This window comes from Neovison vison, chromosome 8 (assembly GCF_020171115.1).
Source record: "Neovison vison isolate M4711 chromosome 8, ASM_NN_V1, whole genome shotgun sequence".
Lineage (NCBI taxonomy): Eukaryota > Metazoa > Chordata > Mammalia > Carnivora > Mustelidae > Neogale > Neogale vison.
This window is the reverse complement of record NC_058098.1, coordinates 50,142,253-50,165,485: the sequence shown is the minus strand read 5'-3', so window position 1 is coordinate 50,165,485 and position 23,233 is coordinate 50,142,253. Positions and strand designations below refer to the sequence as shown.

Here is a 23,233-nt window from a genome sequence, read left to right as displayed (position 1 = left end):
CATTATTTTCTTTTTTCTTTCCCATTTTGTCCCTCCCTCTTCCCCTCCCTCTCTTCTTTTCTTTCTTCCTACCTAGGTGAAGTGAAACTGCTGATCTCCTCTGAGACACCCATTGAGGGGAGGAAAATGTCCTTTGTGAATGATCTTACAATAACTCGGGATGGGAGGAAGATTTATTTTACAGATTCTAGCAGCAAATGGCAAAGACGAGATTACCTGCTTCTGGTTATGGAGGGAACGGATGATGGACGGTGAGTGTTCATTTCAAGTCTTCTACTCGGTGAGATCATCAGTCAGGCACGGTGACTTCAGCAGAGTTTATCTGTGGGAGTCATTGGGAGTGTTTCTGAGAATAATATTATAGCTTTAGAGATGGGACTTTCATGACTTCTGGAAACAGGTGATGGATGCAACAAAACAGAACAAGATGTCCTCACTTTCTCTTTGAAAAACTATAATTAAAACAGGCCAGCCAATCTGAGCATGTGGTCTAGGCAGTCTGGGTGACACCTCTGAGGCTGGCCTCCGTTTCAGGTCATCCCTCCCAAGGGGGACTCCTTTGAGGCTGGAGCCATGGGGGCCCTCCCTGGTGGTGAGCCAGCTCCTGGTTCAGCCAGAGAACTGACTGAGGGGTTCTCTAGAAGAGGATGCCTGGGGTCTGCTCTGGATGGGAAGGCCCCCAGGGGCCAGCCTGGAGTGAGGTCTGGGCAGAGGACCACTAGGGGGCCTGTCACTACAGCATGAGGCAGATCCCCTTCCATAGGCCCTCTGCCTGAGGCTCAGAGGGGAGCAAGGCTCCAAGGAGGCAGGGGCCACAGACTCCCCCACTTGAGCATTTGCTGTTGGTGCTCCACAGCCTACTAGAGTATGACACAGAGACCAAGGAAGTGAAGGTTTTACTGGACCAGTTGCGGTTCCCTAACGGAGTGCAGCTTTCTCCCACGGAGGACTTTGTACTGGTGGCGGAGACAACAATGGCGAGGATAAGAAGGTGTGTGTGGCCCTAGCCGAGCTTTGGGGGTGTGCCAGAGCTCACTGTGGCCCAGCCTGAGTTGCAGGGAGGTGTTGACCTACATAATCGGAGATGGGGCAGGGCACCTTCTCTCCTTTGTTGATAGTGGAAGCAGTAAAATTCAGGGGTGCCTTTTCTTTCTCCTCCATCTCATCCTGCTTAAAACTTGCAGTCTGGGAGAGTCTCAATTTAATGCTGACCACACATCCTGGGTCCCTTTCCCTACTGGGTAGGCAGACTCCCTGCTACTGCTTCTAGCTTTCCCCTAGGGTGGTGAGTGCCCCTTTCACCATCTTGTGTCTTCCTTCACAGTGGACACGTCTACAGTTATAAATCAATTGGGACTAAGACCATTTTGGTGTTTGACTAAAAGTTTTCCTTAAATTTGGGGACCACTGCTCACCATTTGCTTGGATGAATTTTTCAGATTCTACCTGTCAGGCCTGATGAAGGGAGGGGCTGATCTGTTCGTGGAGAACCTGCCTGGATTTCCAGACAACATCCGACCTAGCAGCTCTGGAGGGTACTGGGTCGGCATGGCAACCATTCGCTCCAACCCTGGGTTTTCTATGTTGGATTTCTTATCTGAGAGACCCTATATAAAAAGAATGATTTTTAAGGTAACTATGAAAACTGTAATTCCAGAAAACAAAATGAAAATGCATCTAATTACAATCTATTTTGACCTTTCGAGCTCTAAAAATTCTCATGCTGCTTATAATATTTGGTGCTTACAGTGACTTATATTTTACATGTGAGTGAGCAGAGGGCCAAAGGGAGGGAGAATGGGAGAGAGAGTCTTAAGCAGACTCCACACCCAGTGTGGAGCCCACTGCAGGGCTGGATCTCATGCCTCTGAGATGATGAGTGATGACCCAACCTGAAATTGAGAGTCAAGCATCGGATGCTTAAGCAGCTAAACCACCCAGGTGACTTACTTTTAGTGACTTCTTTAAAACACATTTTATGCTTCAGACTGAAATGTAAGTTGAAACACTTGAACCCTTTGATGTTACCCTTCTGGTTTCCTTGTGTGGCTATTTTTACCATCACTCTCACCATTCTGTCCTGTCAATCACACCTTCCCCTTTGTGATAGCTGTTTCAGGCCTTCTCCCCACTCCATAGACCCTGCAACTTGGCCTTCAAGTGGCCTGCAGACCACACTGCTGTTCCTCCTCAAAAGGTGTCAGGCACACCTTCCTGTAGCCACACATGGAGACACACTTTACTCAGATCCCATCCCACCCTGGTTCCTCCTGCCCTCTGAAGCCTTCCCATCAGTCATACTCCCCCATCCCTAGAGGATCCTGACCTCAGCACACCAAACTCTTTTTCATTACAAAAATAATCACCCACCCTCACCAATGGCCAGCCACAAACCATTTAATGAAGCCTTTCCTCCAGTGACTTCCCTGAAATGACCTCAGTGTAAGTCCCTGTGTCTTATACTGTGGATGAGGAACTGGCTAATATTGGCACTTCCGTCATGCAGAAGTCTTCATTTCCAACAAGCTCCATTTCACAGGCTGAATAGACATTTGAAACTGAGGATGGATTTGAATATTGAATAGATATTAAAATAATGGTAACTTAAGGCCTTGGAAGGTACCAGGCAATTACCGAGTCTGCACAGTGCTGGGCCCTATGCCTGGGCCCTGCTGAGGGGCTGTAGGCACCTGGACGCTGGTCTATGGCCTTTAGTTTTGTTGCAAGTTCTGTGGGTATTTTCCTCTTCTTTGCCTTGTTGGCTCCAGAGCCAGCATCTTTTCCCACTGTGAAAAGAAGGCAGGATGGTGAGGTAGGAGGAAGAATGGTGAGGTAGGAGGAAGGACAGGGTTTTTTTGTTTGTTTGTTTTTAAGAACAGGGGTTTTGAAGGCTAGGCCAGTTGTGGGACCCTGGCCAAATGATGTGATCTCTCTGCCTTAATTCCTCTATCTTTCAAGCAGGAGGAGTAACAGCATCATTCTATTTCATTAGGTACTGAAAAAAATGTAATGGAAATATGCATGTAATGCCGATAGCTGACTACTGTAGGTGTTTTCTTTCTGTTCCTGTCCATTTTCCCACAGTGAAGCGGTGCTGGTGTGTCTCTCCCCACCCCAGCCCCTGACAGAACGCATGCTCCATCAGGGCAGGTGTTCGTCTGTTTCATTCGTTCCTTTGTCCCCAGCACCTAGAACATGACGGGTGCTCAGAAATTACTGTGGCATAATCTCTTCCAGTCCCGTCCATGTTGCTACAAAAGTTGGGTATTCGTCCTTTCTGATGGAGGCATAATACTCCATAGTGTATATGGACCACATCTTCCTTATCCATTTGTCTGTCGAAGGGCATCTTGGTTCTTTCCACATTTGGCGACCGTGGCCATTGCTGCTATAAACATTGGGGTACAGATGGCCCTTCTTTTCACGACATCTGTATCCTTGGGGTAAATACCCAGGAGTGCAATTGCAGGGTCAAGCTCTATTTTTAGAGCTTGAGGGAAGCTCTATTTTTAATTTCTTGAGGAATCTCTACACTGTTCTCCAAAGAGGCTGCACCAACTTGCATTCCCACCAACAGTGTAAGAAGGTTCCCCTTTCTCCACATCCTCTCCAACACATGTTCTTTCCTGTTTTGCTAGTTTTGGCCATTCTAACTGATGTAAGGTGGTATCTCAATGTGGTTTTAATTTGAATCTCCCTGATGGCTAGTGATGATGAACATTTTTTCATGTGTCTGATAGCCATTTGTATGTCTTCATTGGGGAAGTGTCTGTTCATATTGTCCATTTTTTAATATGATTGTCTGTTTTGTGTGTGTTGAGTTTGAGGAGTTCTTTATAGATCCTGGATATCAACCTTTTGTCTGTACTGTCATTTGCAAATATCTTCTCCCATTTCGTGGGTTGCCTCTTTGTTTTGTTGACTGTTTCCTTTGCTGTGCAGAAGCTTTTGATCTTGATGAAGTCCCAAAAGTTCATCTTCGCTTTTGTTTCCTTTGCCTGCCAAAGACTATTAACAACTACTGTTGATTAGAAGCCTCACCAGTAACAGTTGATTAACATGTAATTTGTAGTTATGTGTATTTTTATAATAAAGTAAGCTAGAGAAAGAATATTATTAACAAAATAATAAGGGAGAGAAAATACATGTATAGCATTGTATCTATCAAAGAAAATTGCATACAGGTAGATCTGCTATGGTTCAGACTGGTGTTGTTCAAGGTCAGCTGTGTATGTGGTGTACGTGTACATGTTTACACATGTGTTCATTTATTTGTCATCTGTTTATTTAAATTGAAAACTGTAAGTAGTGCTGGTCCCATATCACAGGATTTATTCTGGTTTTCTCCACTTCCATAATAGTATTTCTCTTCTGTAATAGTAAAACACCTGGATCCTATTATCCTTCATATCTGTTTGATCAGATTCCCAGGATGTCACCTGTCTGTGGCCATTTCCCCCATCACACGGCCCCTGCTAGGGCTCTGGCATCCACACTGGGCCTTCTCCCTCCTCATGGCTATGTGAGGCACCTGCCTTTCCCCTCAGGGGTTCTGTTGCTTATACCAAGCTGTCCCCAGGTAAACACCCTCCTCAATCTGCCTGGGCTCTGCCAGCCTGTGCCAGGCCCTGCTTGGGCTCCAAAACCGTATTCCGTGCCCCTGTCTGCCCCCCAGTGTGGACTCTCTCTCACCCTGCTTGGACTGACTCGCGGTCTGAGCCACTGTGGTTCCAGCCCCTGCAAACACCCACCTTGCTGAACCTACAAGCTGCTTCCTGACTGACTTCTGCAGGAGAGGTGTGATATAGTATGAGACAGTTTTAAAGAGACAACTGTAGCTGCTTCTTGGGGAGAAGCTCTTCTGTGAAGAGCCTGGTGTGGAGGAGGCTGCTGAGCCAGGAAGGGTGGTGGGGCAGGGCCTGGGGTGGGGATGGTACGTACAGAGCACATGATAATACCCTGTGGTGCCAGGCTTGCAGGGACTGGAGAGAAGGGAGGGCCGGGGTCAGCAGCTGGTGTCCAGGACCCTGTTTCCTTAGACAGGGTGTCTATCGAGTTTGAAGAGCTATTAGAAATTCTGGGTGGAAAAGGGTCAGCCCCAGGGTTTGGAAATTGGGGTGGAGATTTGAGAGCTTTCTGGGAAAACAGCTTAATCCCAGGAGAGGGGATGACATGCCTTAGGGATAAGATGGAGAGAACAGAGAAGGAGGACCTGGCACTGAAGTGAGGTGGCATTTCAGGGGCCATGGGAAGTCTTACGAAGTATTTTAAGCTATAATCAACTCTGATTACCCTACAACTTTCCAGAACACAGTTGATTTATATGGCTGCTTGGACCTTTCCAATGACTAGGAGACATTATTCATTGGACATTTACAGTTGTTTGGCTGTTTACCCTTACATTAAAAGGTATACATCTGCCTATTAATTTTCACTCACTGGTCTTATGCAGTAGCATACTGTCATCATTTTCTCCCTGGTGTCCTGCTCTGCCAGAAATTGTGTATCTCACCTTCTGGTTTCTCTGCTTAAAACCCTTCAGTAGTCCCTTGTGGCCCTTGACCTGGCTGAGCCATGGGGCTCCTGGAGGGTGCTCTGCTCCTTGTGAATGTTATCGCTACACTGGCTTCAAGCAGAGCTGCCAGGGCCTGGGTGGCAGGGGCACATTCATTTAACCTGTCCAGGTCTTTTCTCCAACATGAACCACTCTCAGATCTCCATCATTTGCACTTTGCACATATGAAATATTTTAAGCCCAGTCTGAGGGCGTGGCATTTATTCTAGTTAGGCTGTGCTGGTTTTAACCTGGCATTCTGGGGTCTATGTCAGCATGGGCTTAGCTTCAGTACTGTGTCTTCCTCGGATGTGAGAAGCCATGAACCCTTCTCTCGGTTCACCCAGGTCATCTGGTGTGGCACCTGCATCGGGTCTGGTGGGTACTGTGGTGAGGGCTGTTGGAAAGCTACCATCCTGGTACCAGGCTAGCCTTGCCTCTGGATGCAGGTGACGGGAGGATCCTTGGCCTACTGTGCATGGGGGCAGATGTGGGGGAGGTCTGCGGAATGACAGGCCCTGTGCCAGGGGCAAGGGAGCTGGGTTAACCTGCCTCTGCTTTATGTAGCTTTCCTGTCATTAGAAGAGCTGGGCCCGTACAGGATGGTGAGGGGATGTGGCATTTGTGAAAAACAAAATTCAGCTGAATACCTGTCAGCTTATTGGCTTTGTTCAGTGACTCATGTGTCAGAGACCATCCAATACAGATAGGAAGCTGGGAGGAGCAGTACAAAGTGAAAGACTTTTATAGGCAGGAGGGAGAGGGAGCAAGGAGGTTACACTGGAAAAAAAAAAGGTTGGTTATCACCAGCCTACTTTCCTTTAGGGGATGGCAGGCAGATTACCTCACATCTGGTACTGTTCAGGTGATTCCTGATTGACTGGTTTAAGATTCCATTTCTAGGACAACCCAAACTGTAAATAAGGTAGGTCTCAATTTGGTGACTTGGGGCTGAGCGTAACTGAATCCATTTTGAGCCTGTGGTCTTGTTTTTAGCAGGATCTGCTCACATCATCCTCTTGGTCAGAAGCTAACCTCTCCTCACACTGTGCTTCCCTCCCAGCTGTTTAGTCAGGAGACTGTGATGAAGTTTGTACCACGGTACAGCCTTGTTCTAGAACTCAGCGACAGCGGGGCCTTCCAGAGAAGCTTGCATGATCCCAACGGACAGGTGGCTTCCTACATCAGCGAAGTGCACGAGCTTGACGGCCACCTATACCTGGGCTCCTTCAGGGCCCCCTTCCTCTGCAGACTCAGCCTCCAGTCTGTTTAGCAGCCTTGATCATGGCTGTGCCAGAAGTCCTCACACTGGGCACCACCACTGGTCCAGGAGATCCCGTGCACACAGCTCTTTATTCCTGCACTTGCCAGTCCTTGGACATGGACATTGGAAGTGGACAGTGAGACCCTGTGGATGTCTGGGCCTCTGTGGGATACCCCTCACCTGGGTTTCACACTGCAGCTAGAGGGAAGCATAACATGCCACAGGGAAGATAAATCCATGTTAAACCATTTTCTCTTTAAAAACCTTTCTAAGTACAGTGATTCTCTAGGACTTCTAGTAGGCCTCAGGGTTTGGTGGATAGAGCAGATGAGATGTCCAGGGATCTTGTTTTCACTACTGCTGTCCTGCCAGCCTCAGTACCTTTACTATAAAATGCGGTAATACCTGTCTTTGGGGGTGGGGCACAGGAAGGGCAAGGAGAGCTCAGTGCAAAAGTGTGGAGGCTGGTGGGTAGAGCTGTGTAAGTGGTAGAGCTGTATTCTCTAGAGCCATATGGGACGTGGGCCCTTGATCCTGTGTGTTCTCTTCTATAGCTTGCCCTCTCCAGCCTACTTTGGTTCAGCCCCACTCTGAACCACAGGGTTTCCAAGACTCCTGAGTCCCCATCAACCATTTAAAGACAAGGACCTGAGTAAGTGGATAGAGGCATGTTGATCCCAGGAGCTCAGAATGGACCTGCTGGACTTTGTGAATAATCTCCCACCTCAATGGAATGATCCAGCAGTTGGATACTACAGGGCAGGATCTAGGGGAGTCCTGTTGACACCCCTTTGTTCCTTACCTATAGACTAGTAGATGAATAATGCACATGTTAATATCATTTGCTGGAGTGTCACAAGCTCGAAATTGCTATATATCCTGACAAGTGTGTACAAACCAGTCCTAATTTTGTCAGGGGGACCTGTATAATAATGATAATTAAATTGACTTTTCTGCTCATTAACCTTTTCTGATGGTGTTGCCTGGGAGTTTCTTCTCTAATATAATTAGGTTGGTGAATGGAGTTTGATTCCATTGCAGGCTGATAGGAGGATCCTTTTGGCCAGGACCTTGCTTAGGGACAAGCAGTCCATCTGGCTTGCTCAGTGTCCCTCACAGGGGAGCTGCCTCCGGCCATCACCTCCTGGTGGTGCTTCATTCTGGGCAAGTCAGTATTACACTGTGTTCCTATTTCCAGCCCACAGAATGGGGCTGATACCTGCTCCTTTCTGTCCTGGCTGTTTGTGAGAATACATAAGACATGTGTCTCTGGAATCGTTTTCAGTCACTTGACAAGGAAATAATTTAAATAGTCAATGATAACTGTGATAAAACCTGAACTTCTTGTGCGGTGTTGCACTGGCTGGCAACCCATCTGCTCCCTCTCCCGACTGTGGCCCCCATCCCCTGCGCTGGCCTGGCCTCATGGTAGGGGAAAGAGTCAGGATCTGAAGGTTGGCTCCTCTGTTGTGTTGTGTGCTCAGGGATAGCTTTAAGTGCAACAACAGTGGGACAGAGCCGGAGACTGGCTTCAGTCCAGCCGATGTGACCCAGAATGTGTTAGGTCAATGACTCAATGTTATTTATGTTACTTTAGGGGAAAGAAAATTGCATATAGATTATGAAATACTTTTGAATGGATGATGGTGCACCCCATATATCAGCTGTATAGGAATAAGGTAAAAAGTGATCATTCTGCCATAAAAAAACAATTTAAATGTGTGGAACGTATAAAAGCTGACTTCTTAATTGAGAACAGAGGGCTTTGCTTTTTAGTCCTTGCTTTTCACCAAGGTAAAGAAGCTGGTAAATTGCTTTTCACTGTTTTTAGCAAAGGAGTCTTGATTTTGACTTAGATGTTGATTTTCTGTTTCAACGTGTCACTTCCTGTGTTTTATCTGGTAATTGCCATGCTGAGGTACAAAATATGGCCTCATTAGGTTTAAATATGTGGTATGGTTTTGTTGTAAACTTAAAGCAGATTTGCCCTAATGTGAATTACTAACATGCTTTTAAAATTAAATCAAGTGATTCATTCACTGTGTGCTTCTTTATTGTCTACTACAAAACCTCCAGTGGGACTCAGATACTACCTTTAACAGGACAGAAGCCCTATTTTGTGATTTTTATCATCAACATGCATTTGCAGAGTGGTCTTTAGTTTATAAAGTGTTTTTGTGAACACTGACACTTTACCGATGGAAAGAGATAATAGTCATTTTATAGGGGGAACTGAGGCTTGGGGGAGTGGTTGGAGAGGATTTGCCCAGACTCACTGGGCACACTGCGGAGTCAGGACCCATGGTCTGACTTCGGGATCTGCTGGGAAATCTGGGCGATGAGGCAGGATGGTGTTCCTAGGACCCAGCCCAGGGGCTAGATGTTGGCTGCACATCAAAGTCCTCTGGAATTCCCAGTCTTCCAGAGTGGCCTAGCATCACCATAGTTTCAAGCTTCACAGGTGGTCCCCATGGCAATGGTGGGGCACTCCTCATTGCCAGAGCCCACCTGTACCATAGACAGGGGCTGGGCTGGGCGGACACCTGGAGCAGGGTCAGTAGAGCTGAATCCTTGAGAATCTCAGTATAGCTAGTGAGGAGATGTTGGGCATGGCCAGGGGAAACTCTAGAACACTCAGGGCGAGACTGTTAGAATTTTGACTGGTTTTGCTCAGTTTTTGAGACCTTGAGCAATGAGTATTTTTTCTCTTCAGTCCTAATTCTGGTATGTCTTAGAATCCTATGTACTTAACTTTATATTTTCTCAGTGAGAATAACATTGATGATATCACAGCTTCCCTCTGTGTCACAGTCATTCCCTCTGAGTCAGAGTAAAGCTCTAAGTTTAAAAGAGCAATTAAAATTGGGTCGGCAATAAGACCAGTTATTAATAAGACCATGCCTGCTACCTACGATAAGTTACACCATCTCCATGCAGGTGTACTGTTTCATCTGTTTGAATCCTACCAAATGGCTCTCTGGCCAGTCTGTTCCCAGGTTGGGCTTTGGTGTGCTCGGTCTAGAGAGAAGTCTTTCATGGGGTGGGGTGGGGGAGCAGAGTTACATTGCTAGAACAAGCCTCATGCCCATAGGACCTGATCTGCAGGCAGCTGTAGCAAAACATCTCCAGTAGTGGGGTTGGCAGAGGAGTCTCTGTGGAGGACCAAGGCACATGAGCTGTTGGCTTCCACAAATCAGAGTAGCCTCACACTGGCTCACTGACTCAAACCCTTTCCTTCTGGTGCCACCATGCCCAGTCTAAGAGTTAAAGTCAAGCATTGTCTTCTGTGAAGTATAGAAGTATAGAACATAAAGTATACTGAAGTATAGAACATAAAGCAGATTGGGAATAATAAAACAGCTGACATATTATAGAGTTCAGGTCACCTAGAGTTTAGACCCTAAGGTCCTCATGTAGAGAAAGTTTGCAGAAGCCTGAGATTTGGGGACCTACGGTCAGCTGGCTTCTGCAGGAGCTGGTTTGTCTTAGTTCTTAAGACTTCTCTTTATAGGAGGAGATTTTGAATACTTGGCCCCAAGAGATGTTTTGAAAATTGTGGGCATAGGTTAATGTTGACACCTGAGAATTTTTGGATTCAGATTGGAGGCTTCCTTCTTAGTCCCAGAGGGATGGTCAGCACTGGCTTCTGGCTGGGCAGAGGTTGGTAGGGGGGTTCAAATGCAGCTGGGCTCAGAGCAGAGGTCCTATGAGGTTACTCTCCCCCACACCTGTGTGTGCATTCTCATGTCTGACCATGAGGCCACGTGAGGCCGGTGGGCCCGTAGCCTGGGAGGCCTAAGTAATGATTTTCAGGAAAGGCCTGGCCTTCCTGTGCTCTGGACCATATTTAAATGTTAATGAAGACCGACTGTGAGTTCACATGGGTTCCTTCCTTCATTTGCTGCATCATCCTGCCCCTTCAGCTCTGCCCTGAGGCCCATCGGACTCTGAAGCTCCAACACCGGTGTTCCTGCCAACTTGTTTATGTATGCATGAGGTCAGCAGTGCTGGTGAACTCATTTATCTTGATGAAAGGATGGCCTTCAGAATCATCAAATAAATTAAATGTCTTGTGGCATAGTTGCCACCACTGTCCCTGAATTAAATGGCCACAAGGAGGTGAACCAGCAAAAATGAATTCGGATTTGGAAATAAAAGCTCTCTCCTCACTGAAGGAAGCCAAAGGGTAATTCATTTTTGGTTGTACATACTGATCAAGTTTACAGCTGCATACTAAATTGTCATACGTCTTTAATGCAGATTTTGTTTCCTATGAATGATCAAGTCCATATTTTTTAAAGATTTATTTAGAGAGAAAAGAGCAGGGAAGGGCAGAGGCAGAAGTAGAGGGAGAGATTGATTCTCAAGCAGACTCCTGGCTGAACATGGAGTCCTACCTGGGGCTCCATCTCACGACCCTGAGATCATGACCTGAGCTGAAATCAAGAGTTGGAGGCTTAACTGACTGAGCCACCCAGGTACCCCAAGTCTGTGTGTGTGTGTGTGTGTGTATTTTTTTTTTTAAGGCAACAGTGTATTGTGTATTTTGTACTAATCTATAGTTTGAAGAGGACTGGAGAGGAAGAAATCCAAAGTGAGAGGCTCTGCATTCCAACCCAGGCCTACTGGAGCAGGCTTGCGGGGCGGGGCGGGGGGTGGCTATCTTCTCTGAGTGAAGCCAATCTCTGTCTGTAAGCTCCTGGGCATGTCTGTGGCCTGGTCTTGCACTGCTTCCAGTGTCAGCTGGAGCCCTGTATTTGACAAGGATGCCAGCACCTACTGCTTCCTCCCCAGCACAGTGTGTCCATCCCTAACCCAGGCTCCCCTCTCCTGAGGGGCCATGGGGGGTGGTCCCAGCACTCTGCCTGCCCAGATACAGCTGAGCACATCCTGAGCCTCCAAGGCAGTGGAGGGAACTTGGGTGTATGACTCCTGGTTAGAAGAAAGTCCAGCTGGAGCGCCAGTGCCCTCCAAAATGGGGTGCTGCTCGTTACACCAGTTCATGATGTGGACACAGGCTGGCCTGTTTCTAGCTGTTCTGGTCTTCAGTATATTTTAGCTAGCAGTAAAAGGCTGGAAAAGGCTCCAACGTGCTTTATGGAAATCACTTAGACTCATAAGACCACTCAGTGAGGTCCTGACTTCCTTTAACAGGGAAAAAGCAACAGCTGTTGCTTTGTGTTGGTCAGTTCTTTATTCATATTTATTCATAACTTTATTCATGCACAAAAGGTCAAGATGCACAATAGCTGACTTGTCCCCCTGCCCAGTGCTGTAACCGTTAATTTGGTCAAAGGGATGGATCTCTGCGCTTTCATTGCTGAATGTGGGACCACCAAGTAATCAGGTGGGAGTGGATGGGAGGAGGCTCACTCAGGGGTCCAGAACCTGAGTAATTACCACCAAAGCATCAGTGAAATTAGGGTTAGAAGAAAATGCGAAATACATAATTCCAGCTACTCTATGCTGAGCCCAGGGGCACTCCCATTTCTGCTCACTGGTGAGGGACTACTTCGGAAGGTCCGAGGGCCTGTGACAGCCAGGGCCGGGCTGTGACCTAGCGCAGTACAGAGCATGAGTGCAGTGTGGTTGAGAGGCGGAAGTCAGTGACAGTGGAGAACGGACACCTCGAACTTCTGGAGCCAGGGGATGACCCAAACTTCTGAGTAGCAGCTGAAAGTCTGCAACAAAGAAGGGCACGCTGAGACCCCCATCGCAGAGGCCACCCTCCCGAAACGCTCCACAGCAGTGAGGTCCCCCGTGCTGCTGCTGTGGGCTGTGCATGCACGCCTCTTCCTTATGACGTTGTCCCCCTGCCCTAAGTTTCTATTTTGAGAAATTTCACATCTGCAGAGAAGTTGAGAGGTTTAAGAATATATGCTTTTCACTTTCTTTTGCAAATTAGATTGTCATGTTTGCTCTCTCTTGAATGTGTATGTGTGTATATGATTTCTGAACTGTCTGAAAGCTCCTTTTGTTCTAACCTCCCCGGCCCCAAGCCCAGGGTGTTGATTTCCTGGAGCTGTGCCCCTCAGGACAGGTGGTTGGACATTGCCTCTTGGGAGCCCTCCCTGTGTTCTCCCGGGTCTGTGGGCATTGCAGGGATGCTGGGAGTGAGATTTGGAAACTTGCAAGCAGAGATGTTTCCCAAAGCCCGGGGAACAGGTGAGGGCTGGGACGTCAGTGAGTGGGTGTGAGGAGGTGAGACCCCTTCGTTTTACCCTTTTTAAGGTATGGTTGGTCTGGAAGTCACAGTTATCTAGAATAGGGTGCTGGATCTTCTTGCAAGAAGTTCTGCCAATCTTCATGTCAAGCATATACTTCAGGCCCTTCACGATCTAAGGGGAAAAAGGGTCAGGTGGGTGTTACTCGGTCCAGGACAGAAGGGTGACTGCTCCTCTACCAGCAGGAGGAGGCACGGAGAGGGGGGAAGGATGCCAACATATGCTCCCTTAAAGGGGCTGAGGGTGTAGGGGCCTGTCTGGGACTCACCAGAGAACTCTGGGAGGGAAGCTGCTGCTTGGACCCAGGCCCCTCTCTGCCTTTGTCGTTCCTGTTCACGATGCCCATTCTCGTCCCCAGAAGAGACTGAGGCTCTGAGTCTGTCCTAGAATATTTCCTTCCTGCCCAGAGCTCTCCATCAGTGGGGACGGCACCTGTGCCTCACCTCCATGCCCAACACCTACCTGTGGCCAGTGCTGACCCGCCCTGAGTGCCAGCAGTGGTAGCTTGTTTTCTCCCCCCGTTAGAAAATAAAGCTTTTCCACTTGCATGTGGCAGCAACTTGGTTCATTCTCACTATGGTCTCCCAGTAAAGCCTCAGCCCTGCCAGGGCCCAGGTGGAATAAAGTCGTCCCAATGTCACTGAGGGATACTGTCCCATCCGCCCCCTCCCTTGAGCACTGGCAGGCGCACCAGGAACTCGTTCTGTTCCGCAGGAGTTGAGAGTCTGGCTCACAAAGATCCCACAGTCCCTGGGGCTGAGTCCCTGGGGAGGTAACACTTTCCGATGGGAAATCAGCTTTTAAAGCCCACTCCATACCAGCTTCCCTTTCTGCCACATGCTTTCTAATCATGAAAATATGCTGCTCTTAAAGAATTTGTGATTTTTTCTTTTTTCTTTTTTTTAAAGATTTTACCTATTTATTTGACAGAGATCACAAGCAGGCAGAGAGGCAGGCAGAGAGTGAGAGAGGTGGAAGCAGGCTCCCCGCTGAGCAGAGAGCCCGATGCAGGACTCGATCCCAGGACCCGAGATCATGACCTGAGCCGAAGGCAGTGGCCTAACCCACTGAGCCACCCAGGCGCCCCAAGAATTTGTGATTTTTGAAAAGAATAAGGATTATAAGAATTTCCAGTAATCCTATTACACAGGAGAAACCGTTATCAGTATGCCTAAAAACTATTGGTGTTAGAGTGGGACCCCCTCACCCTCTTTCCCTGGGGTTTGTGTGTGGGGATGAGGCAGTGGTTTGGGCAAGCTCTCTGAGTGACGTGGGCCCATATGGACAATGGCAAGAGGTCCCTTGGCGCTGTGGTGCAGACAATGGGGCGAGGTGGGGCGAGCCAGGGCGGGGGCTCTGATGGGTTAGTGGTTCCTGCAGGCTGGCATTCTGCTTCTCCCCGACTGAGAGCCTTCAGCACGCCCATCTGTGAGGGCCTGTTCCACCCCTGGCCTCCTGGGTTCCACTTTAGATGTACTGTGGGCCCCAGCCTGATGGCTCTGCCCAGGAGGAGCTTGTTTTCATAAGAGGCGGCTCAGGGCCTTCTTACTGTGCCCAGGGTACCTCTGGCTACTCATGGACTGTTTGTGGCTGCCACTCTCAGCTTCCTGGACTGGGTCTGGGTTCCAGATGGGCACTAGGCAGGTCGGTAAGACAGGAGCCACTGCAGCTTGGCCTCTTAGAGGTGTCCCCGACCCTCACCTGGACCAGAGCTCTGCTGATGTGAGACTCCTTGAACAAGAAGATGTCATTGGTACAGTTGTTGAACCTTTCAGCGCTGTGTCTGGCTGCTTGGAGGACTCCTGGGTCGTGGGGGTTTATTTTTTTGGGAAATCCTGGCTTCCCATCTGGGTTAAGGGTCTGGGAACAAAAACCTGAAACAGAGACACACAGAACCAGACAAAAGCATTGCTATGACCAGGGTCCTTGGGCCCAGGGTCGCACCTCACACCTTGTTTCTGCCATCTGCTCCCTGTGTGGCCCCTGGTTGTCTACCTACCCCTCACCCAGCCACCCCACTCCCCACAGTGCATTGTTGTGTGCCCCACAATTTCTCCCTCCTCGGAGTTGAGGACTAAGCATGAGGGGTGGCACCATGACGTATAAAATGTAGTCCCAGCTTGCTGTGCCTGCCCCACACAGTCTTTTGCGGAACCTAGAGTCGTCGCTAACACGTGTTAAAGAAACCTTGAATGTTTCTTCAGGTGGCGGAGTCTCCAGATAGGACACAGCCTTTAAGGACACGTTGGCCTTTAAGGACACGGTCATCTGGATCCAGCCCCTCCATTTGTCCCCAATGAGTGGACCACGGAGAAGTGCCCAGAGGTCCGTCCTGCCTTCTCCTATGTGAGGACATGGCTGCTGTCCTCTCCCTCAGTGATTCTTGTCAGAGTCCACCCAGCATCCCGGCTCTGGGTTAGTCCATCATGGGGCTGCCCCCTGGCACCTGGCTTCTGGCAGCAGCGTAGCACCTGATGCCCCTCATCTGCTGCCTCCTGCCATGCCCATCTGGGTGCAAGTCCAAGGATGGGGTCAGGCCGTGCGACTTTATCCCACACAGCTCCATTGCAGGGCTGGCATGTGGTGGAGGGAGGGATGATTGACTTTCTTTCATCCCTCCATGCTCTTCCAATATTCCAAGGAGGCCCATACTTGGATAAATGATGGGGTAAGGAACATGAGGTGCTTCTACCCCAGCATATGGGTCCCCCAGTGTCTGAAAGAACCAGGGACCCCCATTATCTGCCCCTCTCCTCTCCATATCTTCTGTCTCAGGCCCCACAGAAGCAGAGCCTGGCCACAGCCCAAGGGCCCTCACCGAAAAGCACCTGACTTCATTCCTCCATCCAGCTCGCTCCGTGGCCCTTCTGGAGCCTTCCTCATTCTGCAGGTACTGGGCGTACAGAAGCTTATGTTCACTGGAGCCCACGTTCCATAAATACACAGGCACAACAAACATCAGCGCAGCAGGTGAAGTAAGGTGGGAGTCGTGCAGGGGTGTGTCCACAGCACATGTAGGACCCGGCTGTGCCATCTGCCCCAATCTGGGTGGAGGGGCCGAGAGCAAGCTGGGGGCTGGGAAGACAGAGGGGTCTGAGGGCTCAGGGCCCCAGCATGGCTGAAGCAAGGAGGGCTTGTGGGGAAGGGCTGAGAGGCAAGGCTGGGCCCACCATGGGTGTGTGCTCATTGGGGTTACAAACTTCAGATTTTATTATAAAGAAAACAGGGCTGTAAAAAATCCCACAGGCTCTATATGGCTACAAGTAAGTGGTGGCCTTTTCTGGTTGGTGGCTCATGGTTAATTTCAGTTTCTGTCAATTTCTACAGTGGATAACTGATGTCTAAAAATAACAAAAAGTTGGGGTGCCTGGGTGGCTTAGTCAGACATGTGACTTCAGTTCAGGTTATGATCTCAGGGTCCTGGGATCGAGTCCATGTTGGACTCTGCACTCAGTGGGGAACCTGCTTCTCCCTTTCCCTCTGCCCCTCCCCTGCTTGTGTTTTCTCTCTCTCTGTCAAATAAATAAAATCTTAAAAAAATAACAGTTTGGGGGGAAAATCTAAATAAACTGAGAGGAGGGAGACGGGAAAGAGGGTTTTTAGGTTTGTAAACTGCTGCCTTTTTTGGAAGATGCTCTGCTAGATTTCCCTGAAATGTTAACATGCCAGAGATGATTCAGAGCCGAGCGGTTTTCATTCATTAATTAAATTTAACAGTGCGAAGTTGGGCAGCTCAGTGGCATGGCCCCGTTTCAGGGGCTCAGTAGCCACACAGGATCATGGTGGTGGATGCAGAGAGGGACACGGTATCCTTTCAGAAGACCCCATGGGACTGCACTGCCCTGAGATTTCACTCTGCTTCCCTCTGCCATGATCTCGGGGACCACCTGTGGCTCAGGCATCTGTGTTCAGTCTGGGGAGACTGTGTTTAGCAGGAGGCAGAGGTGCCGAGGCAGCAGGAAGTGGAGACTTGGGGAGTGTGGGTAGTGGCAGTGGTAACCAAGCTTCCGGGCTGAGCATATATAAGGTGGAAAGACTGGTGCTGACCTGTGCCCATTCCACCCCACCCCACCCCGTCCACTCCTGAGAGACAAGCTCCAGCTCAGACCCGAGACACCTGAGTATATTTGGGTGGTAGAAAATAATGGCAGAAGGCATGAAAGCTCTGGGGGAGTCAAGATACCATCTGGTTCCCCGGTGAAGAAATCTCAACTTTAGGGGAGGAAGCTGGCAGCATGAATTCAACAGAGCATGGAAGCTTTAACAAAAGCTGCACTGGGATGTGCCACTGGGGACAAGGAGTCTCCCACCCATGGGGACTGACAGAAGGGGGCTGAGGGAAATACCACCTACCTTGTATGGGGGGTTGGGTTATGGGGCCAGTGGGCTGGCTGGGCTGGTGAACCACCTAGCAGGTGGTTATATGCTGTGCACCTGCTCTGGGCTCTTGTGTATGTGAGAGCCCTGCTTAATGTGAGAACCTGAACAGTTTGGGGGGCATCTGGCTGGGTGGTCTGCCCTCCCCGATGTGGGGTGCAGCAGAAGGAGCACTGAGAGTAGGCAGAGAAGACACGAGTCTATGTGTGTTCTGGGACCCTGGAGGGGGTCATCCCCTGGTCAGCACTGCCTGACCAAGCAGGGCCCCACCTGGCAAATGGGTCTCCCCCAGCTGGATTCTTGGACCCAAAGCTGAAACATCAAGATGAATCTCATGACTCCTCTGCAAGGCTCCCTAAGCTTTAGCAGCCCCATGTAACCGGCCCTCTGTCCCTGATGAAAACAGCATACTGCCAGTACCTTGCCCAACACAGGGTCATGGCCATCTGCCGGTCCCAGTTCTGTCCATGGCCAGCACTGGGATTCTCCTTTGCAAGAATCCAGCCCTCCTAGAACAGTCTTTGCTAAAAATCTCCAAAGATGGAAACAAGGAAAGCTGCTTGTGTTCTGCTGGCATCATTGAGTGCCAGCAGCTGGGCTGGTCAGACTGGGTCAAGCCCTGGAACCCACATTTCCTCAAGCCACCCCCATGGCTGTGACTCAGTTGGTGGTGCTGGGGGTGCTTCTGGGCTCTGCACACAGACACCCTAAGTTGTGGGGGGGGCAGGCCGAGGGCTGCTTCCCCGGCACCCGTGCTCACGCATCACACGAAGTCCAGTGTGATTTGTACTTTAAACCAAAAGCCATTTGGGCAAACAACTGCAGGCTTCATTTCTGCTCCTCCATTTCTGGCAGAGAAAGAAAGAAGCTACTTTTGCGCAAGGGATGGAACCTCCAGTGTATTTTGGCCGTCAGAGCTTAGGGCTCCCCCGACCCTACTGTGGATCAACATAGCTTCTATGTTTTGCTTTGTATAAATTGTTTTATGTGATTATAAGCTTGTCTATTTTGGGTAGGAAATTGAAAAATACAGAAAAATATAACAAGAGCAACAAAATGTTATCACTCTTACTATCTCAAATTAAAAGTCAATCTTAGTAACCACTGTTGATTGTTTTTTTAAATAAAATGTATCAAATGTAATTTAGCTTGCATGGAGCAGGATTATAAATGAAGCGAAAGAAAAAGCCTTCGTGGCTCAGTCAGTTAAGCATTTGACTCTTAGTTTCAGCTCAGGTCATGATCTTAGGGTCGTAAGATCAAGCCCCAACTTGGGCTCCACGACGAGAGGTTTCTGTTTGAGATTCTCTCCCTCTCTCTCGGACCCTGCCCCTGCTCACTCTTTCATTCTAGGAAAGAAAAAAAAGAAAAAAAAAAAAAAACTGAAGTGAAAGTAGGTGAGGCTGAACCTCAGATGTGTGTCTTTTTGGAACACATGATGTCAGTTCCTAAGTGATTCGGTAATGTTACAAAAAGTTTAGGGAAAATACTGAAGTTGGTTTATTTTTATCTAACTACATGTTTTCCTAAAATATAGGCTTTAAGTCAGGAAAGTTTCATCAGTGCAGTTGTCTAAAGAAACAATAAAAGTTCAATTTTTAATTAAAAAAGAGTTGAAAGTCAAATCTATTTTTAGGATTCTTCAAGAGAAATCAGCAGGGAAAGGCTTCTCATGGAGAATAAACATCCCAAAGAGGACTCTCCCTCAGGGAAGAACGGAGGCCACCAAGTGAGTACTGAGCAGATGGTGACAGTGCAGGCTGGGTGGCCTGGGGCTCGGGCCAGGGGGTCAGTCCTTTCCCCATGAAAGGGGGCCTGAGATGTCCTCAGAGATGTGGTATCTGGGGTGTGTGTGTTGCGCAGCCAAAGTCTGGGGAGCAGGAGAGTTAAAGCTGTCCCTCCCTTGTCACCACTCTGCAGGCAGCATGTGCGTCCATATTCTACAGGGGAGAGACTGAGGCCCCAGGGGAGGGCAAGGTAGGGTTAAACCAGGCTCAACTAATTATAAAGCCCTGTAATGAGAAGATGAGCCACCGCAAACTTGGCTGGGGGCAGGAGAGGGGGGCAGAATGTGACGTGGCAGCCCTGTGGAGCTTCCCAGGAGAAAGTTATCTCTTAACAGGTTGAGAAAGGACTTTTGGGTTTCAACAGAATATAACAGTATTGAGGACACTGATGTGGCAATTTCCTAAGTCCTGAAGGGCTTAGGGAGGGAAGATGCCACAGGGCTCTGCATTTAGGTCAGTGCACTTTAATGTCTGAACATGGGGAGGTCACATGCCCAGAGGACACCAACATCAGGGGCCCTGTCACCCCCACAAGAAGGCACTGGAATCTGTTCTCCAAGGAGGGAAAGGAAAGGTTGTGGGAGCGTGGGAGCAGAGTTGGGGTAAGCTGAGTTCCTGTCTCTGTCCAACCACCAGACAGAGGGACCTCCAAGCCCCTCTTTCTGAGGCCCTTGCTGGGGCCCTCATCTGTCAAATGAAGGAAGCATCAGAAGAGATTGCTTCAGAGGGGTGTGTGGGGTGGCGTGGGTAGGCTACTTGTGTGGCAGAGACTCGGAGCAGGGATGTGGACAGGTGGCTGCCAAGCACCCCAGGCCCAGTGAGAATGCCTTCTATGTGCCAGCGCAGTCAGGCCTCTCAAAGGCCCAGGGGTACTGAAATTCTTTACCCATCTCCTGGGTGATGATCCTGAGGCTTAGGGAGGCTGCAGGTTCCACAGTTATAAGGTTTGGGGAGTCTGTAGTACCGTGCTCTCTGCATGTGTGTGTGGGCTCTGGACTTTCCAGCTGGCGCTCAGTGATAGAGAGCAGGTCTGACAGGGGAGGTCTGCTGCTCCGATGGGGCAGGTGGCTCCCTTTTGGGCATGGACTGGAGAGGGTTTTGTCCAACAGTGAGCCGTGGCAGAGGGAGGCCTGCCCATGAGAGGACACTAACAGTCATCCAGTGCCACCTGTCTTGGAATTCCCCACACAGTCCTGTTCCTGTCCCTGCTCTGTTCCGTGAAGAAATGGAGGCAAGGGGAAAGAACTTGGCAAAACAGTTGACAGTGACCATCAATTATTAAATTGCCATGCAGTTAAGATGGCAGGCTCCACATCTCTCCAGGAGACCCTTCGCTAAAGAGTGTGAAGGACTGTGCTTCTTTGTTCTGAACATTCGGTTTCTTCCCCTGAATTGTGCCCCTGGGATGGGTACTAAGTGGGGGGGAGGGGCAGAGAAAGACGGTGGTATCCTGAGAAGAGGCCTCAGCATGGGAGCTAAGAATGAAGGTTGGGGAGAAAGAGGAGATGGGTGTCCTATCCCTGAGGGCCCCACATGCAGCACTCACCCAAGACAGTCCAGGGGCCAGAAGCAAGTGTCACCAAGAGGGCATGTGATCCCTCCACTAGCCAGGAGGTTAAAGAACATGGGGTGGGGGCCCTCTAAGTCTCCACCAGCAACCACAGCCTATGATTCCAGTGAGGGTATGGCATGGCCTGCTCCTCTGTGCTCTATTGAGGACCTGTGCTCACAGGCTATGTAACTTGGGCAAGTAACCTAATCTCCTTGTGCCTCAGTTTCTGGAGCACAGCAGCAGTGCCTTCCCTCTCCTTCTCCCCTGTGCTGGCCTGGCAGGAAGTGTCTGATCCTTAGGCTCCGATGGTGGGGGGTGGGCAAGTCACAGGACAGCAACCAGCAGGCAGGAAGCACAGACATCAGATAGAAACTGCTTAACAAACAAGGGGCATCCCAGAGCTTGGTCCTCCTGGAGGGGCCACAGGGAAGTCTCCTTTGGGTAGACAGTTTTCAGTCCCTGTTGAGACCGCAGGGCGGGAGATTACAGAGGATGCTTCTCTTGCCCCTAGGCAGGCCCCACACCCCCTATCCCTGAACCCCGCAAGGGCAGTTGCTGCCTGGAGGGGAACCGCCTGCCCCTGCCGCGGAGCAGTCCCCCGGGGCTGGCAAGCCAGCAATGAGACTTGGGGCCCGGGCAGGAAACTCAGGACGCGTCCCGCCGTCGCCGTTGGACCTCGCCTCAGGGAGCCGCCAGAGCTCCGGAGCCCAGGCATGAAGCGGCCCAGGGAACACCTTGCTCTTACCTCGCAAATGATCCCCGGTGGTGCTCAAGACCAGGCAGCAGAAGGCGAGCAGCACCCCAACGGGCCGCATGGCTGCCTGCGCAGAGGGCAGCGCGCGCTGGGGGAGCTGGGGCCCCTACCAACGGTAGTGCTAGGGAGCCAAGAGAGGGCCCCGCCCCGCAAACCGCCCCTGGCGGGTATAGGGGCCGCTTGCCTCGGGTGGGGGCGGTGCCGTGAGGGGGGTGGGGTAGGGGTGGAAGGGGAATGGGGGTAGGGGTGGAGGGTGTGGGGGTGGGCGGTGATGGTTTCTTGCTGAATCATTTTGACCAGAAGCTCCTCACCTGCACATGTCTGGGCTACAGAGTCAACCGCTTCCTTTATAGAGTTTCCAAACCAGAGATTATTTGCAAGGGGAGGAGAAAGAGAAATGAGAGCTGTGAGAAAACAAAACCTTTACGAGTGTCTACCCTTGAAATGTGCATGAAAGAGACATCGCATTAAAAAAGTTACTGGGTGAATTGGAAGGGGAGGTGAACCATGAGAGACTATAGACTCTGAAAAAGAGTCTGAGGGGTTTGAAGTGGCGGGGGGGGGGGTGGGAGGTTGGGGTACCAGGTGGTGGGTATTATAGAGGGCACGGCTTGCATGGAGCACTGGGTGTGGTGAAAAAATAATGAATACTGTTTTTCTGAAAATAAATAAATTGGAAAAAAAATACTAAAAAAAAAAAAAAAACAAATAAAAAGTTACTGGGGGCGCCTGTGTGGCTCAATCAGTTAAGAGCCTGCCTTGGGCTCAGGTAATGATCCCCTGGTCTTGGGATGAGCCTGCACTGGGCTCCCTGCCGGTGGGAGTCTGCTTCTCCCTCTCCTTCTGCCTCCTACCTTGCCCAGCTACCCCACTTCGTGTGCTCTATCTTGTTCACTCCATCATAAACAAACAAATAAAATCTTAAAAAGAAATCAGGGTGGTTTTTTTGTTTGTTTGTTTTTATTTTCAGCATAACTGTATTCATTGTTTTTGCACCACACCCAGTGCTCCATGCAATCCGTGCCCTCTCTAATACCCACCACCTAGTTCCCCCAACCTCCCCCCGCCCCCCCGCCCCCGGCCCTTCAAACCCCTAGATTGTTTTTCAGAAATCAGGGGTTTTGAAAGCAGAATCATCTGGGTTTTCTTCTCCAAAGGACATGCTTCTCAGTCCCAGGATTCCAGAGTTCTGAGCGGCCCCCTGCAGGAGACTCTCCTCTGCTGGTGTGAGTGGGCATCCTCTCTTAGAAAGTGGGCAGGAAAATGGGGTGTAGACTGAAATTTCAGAGAATGGACATCACCAGGAAACATGCTCCTTCTGGGTGATTTCTGCATCTGGAAACTGGCAGACAGCAGTGTTTGCTGGTTAAATGTTTGATCACTGCCCAATGTTTGATCACTTTGGCTCCACACCAGCAAAGGTAAAGGAAGAACAGAGGTTTTCCAGAACAGACGGTTACCCAGAGGTTTGTTTGTTTCCCTTTACATGCCCAACCCAGTAGTTAGAGTGGGGTCTCTGGAGCACATGGCTTGAATTTGTTTGAATTTGGCTCTGCCTTTTAACATCTGGATGATCTTGGTTGAGGGATGGCCTCTCTGTGCCTCAGTTTCCCCTGATGGTTATGGTGGGGGCTTGGGGACTTCCTCAGTGTACGTGTTCGGGGCTGGGATAGAAGACATTGTATGGTCTTAGCTGCAGGGCACCCCCCTCCCCGACTTTA

At 49.7% G+C, this 23,233-nt stretch overlaps 2 protein-coding genes across 4 annotated transcripts in view; one reads left to right on the top strand and one right to left on the bottom strand.

Moving 5' to 3' along the window:
• Positions 1 to 20,333, top strand: part of LOC122916327 (adipocyte plasma membrane associated protein) — a 61,840-nt gene extending 41,507 nt beyond the window's left edge. The window contains exons 6-10 of one of the 3 annotated variants that reach the window (XM_044263577.1): positions 77 to 251; positions 857 to 991; positions 1,440 to 1,632; positions 19,056 to 19,148; positions 20,316 to 20,333. In XM_044263577.1, coding sequence (XP_044119512.1) covers positions 77 to 251; positions 857 to 991; positions 1,440 to 1,632; positions 19,056 to 19,148; positions 20,316 to 20,318 — 599 coding nt within the window. In that variant the 3' untranslated portion in view covers positions 20,319 to 20,333. Of the gene's footprint in view, positions 1 to 76; positions 252 to 856; positions 992 to 1,439; positions 1,633 to 6,553; positions 8,858 to 19,055; positions 19,149 to 20,315 lie in introns of those variants that run through there. The other 2 variants (XM_044263576.1, XM_044263578.1) reach the window with 2 other exon arrangements.
• Positions 11,994 to 21,647, bottom strand: CST7 (cystatin F). Its single transcript, XM_044263579.1, has 4 exons — positions 21,504 to 21,647; positions 14,744 to 14,916; positions 13,040 to 13,156; positions 11,994 to 12,499 (listed from the first exon to the last, which is right to left on the bottom strand). Exons 1-4 carry the CDS (start codon positions 21,571 to 21,573, stop codon positions 12,422 to 12,424), a joined length of 438 nt encoding a protein of 145 aa, XP_044119514.1. The 5' UTR covers positions 21,574 to 21,647; the 3' UTR covers positions 11,994 to 12,421.
• Positions 21,648 to 23,233: the final 1,586 nt, after the last annotated feature.